This window comes from Lolium rigidum, chromosome 6, assembly GCF_022539505.1.
Source record: "Lolium rigidum isolate FL_2022 chromosome 6, APGP_CSIRO_Lrig_0.1, whole genome shotgun sequence".
In the NCBI taxonomy this organism is placed as follows: Eukaryota; Viridiplantae; Streptophyta; class Magnoliopsida; order Poales; family Poaceae; genus Lolium; species Lolium rigidum.
The window spans coordinates 176,334,828-176,340,321 of NC_061513.1; the positions used below are offsets into that span (position 1 = coordinate 176,334,828).

General features: G+C 45.4%; 1 protein-coding gene across 1 annotated transcript; it reads left to right on the forward strand.

The window, feature by feature from the left end:
• The first annotated feature begins 516 nt into the window (after nucleotides 1–516).
• LOC124661734 (SNF1-related protein kinase regulatory subunit gamma-1-like) lies at nucleotides 517–3,416 on the forward strand. Its single transcript, XM_047199614.1, has 6 exons — nucleotides 517–729; nucleotides 1,190–1,351; nucleotides 1,443–1,885; nucleotides 2,161–2,427; nucleotides 2,571–2,743; nucleotides 2,835–3,416. The coding sequence occupies exons 2-6, from the start codon at nucleotides 1,192–1,194 to the stop codon at nucleotides 3,148–3,150; spliced, it is 1,359 nt and encodes a 452-aa protein (XP_047055570.1). The 5' UTR covers nucleotides 517–729; nucleotides 1,190–1,191; the 3' UTR covers nucleotides 3,151–3,416.
• Nucleotides 3,417–5,494: the final 2,078 nt, after the last annotated feature.

Genomic DNA, 5,494 nt, shown 5'->3' on the forward strand with positions numbered 1-5,494 from the left:
TAGGCTCGAGCTTGTTTTCAAGCTCCTTGGTGTGCTCCTGCGCGGCGCGCAGAGAATCTGGAAAAACATAGATAGTTACATCACATCAATCAATAAAAGGTTGTTAAAACAAAGTATATGAAACTCACCTTTAAGGTGTCAGCTTCAACACGGAACCCGATAAAGCGCGTAGCCATGTCGCGCATCTTCTTTTTTATACGCTACAAACAGTCAACGTGCATAAAAGAAAAGAAGTATAAGAAGATAGTAATTGTCGTCCAGATTTTTTTTTTTTAGACATTAAAGGATGGGGAGTGGATAGATAACAGTCCCTTTGCCATGAAAAGGCCGTAGCGAACTAGTGTGGGAACAGTGTGAAAAACAACCAAACGTTAAATGGGCCAAGCCTGGAGTCGTTGGAAACTTCCGGTGAGCTGGTGGGGGTGGGAGTGGGACGAGGGGGGTTGGGTGGGAGACGTGGCCCCCTAGCGTGTACACGTGCCAGCGCGCCGCGTGGAAGCGAGCACCGCACCATCCCTCCCGTACCCGTATTCCGCTCCTCCTCCACCCCACTTGGATTGGGAGCCAAGAAAAACTTGGCCAGGCCTCGCCTCACAAGCCAAGATCATACTAGATCCTCCCAAAGTAGCGCCTCCAACTCCAATCCATTCCCCCTTTACCGTTCCCTCCCCCACACCAAAGCCTGGAGGCGGCGTTTCTTGTGGAGGTCTCCCGCAAGTAGCAACCGAGGTGATAAACTAAGCTCTCTTTTTGGTGCTACTACTAAATTCGTTCGTCCCTTCATGCTCATGTGTGGGTTTGATGCGCTAGTTTGCAAATTCGGTAGTAGATTTCTTCTGGTGCCCCGATATTCTCTGATTATTCTCATCTAATTAGTAGCTGAAGCTACGCGCGTATATATATGCCTATGGGTTGTTTGTTGTTATGCAAACAAGGGATTTCCCCAGGCAAAACACCCAATAAACACTACTCCTAGTTTCTTTTGAGGTATTGATTCAGAAGCACTTGAATCGTGCGTGCCGACATATCTGGCAGTTCGAGTCACCGATGATTTCTTGTGCCATTATCTGCCAGATAACCCCTTCTGGATGCTCTACATCCTCCATGTGTAATGTACTTTGTTATTTGGTGATGATTTGTGGATAGATGTTACCTGCTGGATAAAAATCCTTCATCTATTTTCTTGTAGAAATGGCCCGACCTGAGGAAAACGCGAAATTCCCTAGCTGCGATGCCTACTTTGACACTATCCAGTCCAAGAAGAAGCTCCCGCTAGCTTTGCAGGAGTCCCTGACCGCAGCCTTTGCTCAGATTCCGGTCGCCTCATTTCCTGATGTTCCTAGTGGACGAGGTATGCGCTTCTGCAAAAGAAACATACTATGCATCTCCGTCGGATTCACATATGCTACAGTATTTGTAACCCCACCATTTTCTCTCTGCAGTAACCGAAATTCCTGGAGAAACTTCTGTTCTTGATGCGGTCAGAATTTTATCCGAACACAACATAAGGGCAGCGCCGGTGCTGAATCCACAGCCTGGGGCTCCGGCTGACTGGCAAGGGAGGTATCTTGGCATCATTGAGTACTCGGCCATCATCCTCTGGGTACTTGATAATGCTGATCTTGCGGCCGTAGCGCTGTCAGCTGGATCGGCAACTGCTGCGGGGGTTGGATTGGGTGCTGTTGGTGCAGTGGGGGTGGCAGCATTAGGCGCAACTGGCCCCGCAGCTGTTGCTGGCCTCACTGCTGCAGCCATAGGGGCTGCTGTTGCTGGCGGTTTGACTGCCGAAAAGGGTGTTGCAAAGGATGGAGTAACTGCTGCTGATCATTTAGGAGGAGATTTCTACAAAGTTCTCCTTCAGCAAGAACCTTTCAAATCAACTACGGTATCACAGTTTGCTCAATCTGGAACTCTTATGCCTTGCATGAAAACTAGGGATTCTCTTTTTCATTAGCTGTTATGCCGATCAGACTTTCAATTCATTCTTACAACAACCAACCTGACATCTATTATACACATCTTGCATGCCTTTGTGGTATATCAGCTGCATTATAGTTTGCTAAGGTTTTACTTTGGTTATATCTGTTGAAGCCCTTTTATTTTAGTGTTCCACGATTATCTTCTGTTGTAGATCCTACTGATTTTTTTCTTTTGTTGTAGGTTCGATCAATTGTGGAGTCCTACCCCTGGTCTCCTTTTGTCCCTGTTACGCTGGACAGTTCAATGCTTACTGTACTGTTGTTGCTCTCCAAGTACAGGTTGAGGAATGTCCCAGTGATTGAATCTGATAAGCCAGTCATTAAGAACTTCATTACTCAGACTAGTGTTGTTAAAGGGCTTCAGCAGTGCAAAGGAAGGGATTGGTTTGACTATATTTCTGCGCTTCCTCTTTCAGACTTGGGCCTTCCATTCATGTCATTTGACGAGGTTATTTTACAATTTTCTGCATCTTCTTCTAATCCCAGAGTCTATGGACATTAATTTACATTGCATGCTGCAACATTGAAAGTAGGGCCTAGTTTTGCGCTTTCTCCATGTTATACTCTGTTGAAATGTGGTGTCTTTTTCAGGTTATTACAGTTAACAGTGATGATCTAATCTTAGAGGCTTTCAAGTGCATGAAGGATAACAAAATTGGTGGCGTACCTGTGGTAGAAGGCCCCAAAAGGAAACTAGTTGGCAGTGTGAGCATAAGGGACATTCGCTTCCTGTTGCTTAGGCCAGACTTGTTTTCTAATTTCAGGTAGCAAGCAACCTAGTAATGTATTCCCCTGTGTTGTTTCTTTGTTAACTATGTGTCTTCATGTATCTGAAGTTATGCTTCATCCATACAGGCAACTTACCGTCTTGGAGTTCATGAAGGCTCTAGGTTCCACTCTTCCTGATTCAGGGGACAACGGACTGGTGAAACCGCCACTCACCTGTGCACCTGATGCTTCTATGGGCAGTGTAATTGACAGCATCGGATCGAGGATAACCCACCGGATATATGTGGTGGATGGTGACTATGAGGTTGTTGGTGTGGTGACACTGCGAGACGTGATCTCTTGCTTCATCCACGAGCCCCCTGGTTTCTGTGACAGTTATCTAGCTTCAGCGATGGAGAAGCTCGACGACAAAGGCGCTGCAGGATCCGTTGAGAACAGCTGAGCTCTCCGTAGCGTGAGTGCTGAAGTAACAGACAAAAGGTTAGTGTGGAGGTCTTGCAGTTGGACTGATTCGTTCAGGTCGTGGTGTCAATACAGTAGAGTCTCCCATGAGAAGGCGTCGGGTGTCTGTTTAATGTGCTTTAGTTGGTCGTTTCTTTTCCTGAGTCAGCACAATTTCGTGGTGCAAACACTGCAGTGACGATTCTGTAATGAGTAAAAGCGTTAACGAACCAAAACGTGTTCTCTAACCTCAGATTTACTTTTGTATCCTCCTCTTGGCAGCTGTCTTACCCTGCCGGAGTTTTTCTTCATGTAAATGTTTTGGTTTGTTAAACATTGTTGGAGCGTGCTAATAAGGGCACTTGTCATGTAGATTTTCTTTAGGTTTCTGTTTGGCTGTCAGCCAGATGTGCTTATAAACACCAACAAAGATGTGCTTCCTGTGGTGGAGGATGGAGATCGAGGACTTTCGCCCCTTCACAGTGTGGCAAAACTAGTGGCCAAGGTGGGTTTTCCGCGCCTGGCTGGACCTCAGTAGAGTGCGTTTATCCGGGGTGGTTGCCTACATGAAAACTTCCAGCTGGTGTAGTGCACCTCGCGCAAGCTGCATGCTCGGAAGACGGATGCCATCCTGCTGGACATTGCCAAGGCCTTTGACACGGTGCACATGACCTTTCTCCTAGAGATCCTGGAGAATCTTGGTTTTGGGCGCAACTGGATTACCATGGTTGTGGGCTGCTGGGATCCTCGTCGACGCAGGTGGTGGTGAATGGGATGACACTGTCATGGATGTCCTACATTTGTTGTTTGTGCGGGCGGCGGCGGATGGCCTCGCTCTCCGATCCGGCATCCAGTAGATTCCAGCATCGCACCTCCATGTACGCCGACGACGTGGTCACCTTCTCTCTTGACTTGTGCTCCATCGTGGATGACTTTGGGTTGGCATCCGGGCTTCGCACAAACCTCGCCAAATGCTCCATCCACCCCATTTTTTGCTCGGCCGTGCAAGTGGAGCTAGCATGTTCGATCTTGGGCTGTGAGGTAGCCTCTTTGCCTTTCAAGAACCTAGGCCTTCCCCTGGGGTGTAATAACCCAGAACATAGGAACAACGAAGGGTAGATTTAGAAATGGGATGTGCATTTCATCGCAAAACGGGGGAGATTTTCGCGCTTTATTGCAATTAAACCTAAGAGGGATCGAGGTTCTCTCTCATTTTGCACTTAGGGTTAGGCAATGTGAGTTAGGGAAATTTCGACATGATCTCTTTTGTATCTTGTTGATTTGGGGAATTGATTCCATTTGACAAGTGTTAATACATTTAACAATAAGCATTGAACAATATAAAATGGAATTCATAATTTAAACAACTTATGAATTCAAACAACTTTGAATTTCAAAGTGAATCATAAATACAATGTTTATTCCAGAATATAAATGTTACATAAATCAAAAGCTCATAAACAAAAACTTGGGCTTTATTGATATCACAACATAGATTACATTGTCTTTACAATATTCTTGATACAAGAATTGATAAATAATAAACAGAAATGAAAATAAAGATTACAATATTATTTCTAAACTAAAACCTAGACTATATGACTTGAAGTATTTCTTCATGGTCATGTCCATCTTCAAAACCTGCAAAACAAAGAACCCAACACTAGCCAGAATGTTAGTGTTAGTCAAATAATTCAGTTTGGACAGAACCAAGTGACATGCACACTTGTGCTTGTCCAAAACCAGGGACAGCACAAGATAAGGGCAACAATCAGACCAAACCTGAGCACCACCAGGGCTCAAGTTTCAGCATATGAGAGCACACAGCTCAAGTGTGCTGGGCAGCAACAGCAAGGCCATGCAACAGATTAGTCACCAAGCAAGCCAGGCTTGTGTGTCAATACAGGGATAGAAGCAGGGTTCATATAAAAGGGGCACAAACCCTAGAAATCATAACCAGTCGACCAGATAAAGATTCACCAGGTAAGGGTGAAGCAAGAACAAGCTCAGTTCATCCAGTTCTTGAGCAAGAACAGAACCAACACACACAACCACTTAAGCCACCAGAAATCATGGTGACCTAGAAGATCATCCAAGATCTGGAGGTGAAGAGCTGTGAACAAACCCAAGTCTGCATCAACAAAACATTTCTTTCTAGGAGCTGGAACAAGGTATACCTAGTTCCTGGAAAAGATCCAATGGATCTAATCCATCATATGCATGACATAGTCATGGGGTTGAGCAGATGCTCAACAGGGTGAATCATCACTTGGTTTTCACCAAGGATCATTGTTAGTCTAAAAAGCCACCAAAATAGAAACCATCCAGATACAGATCTTGTGCAC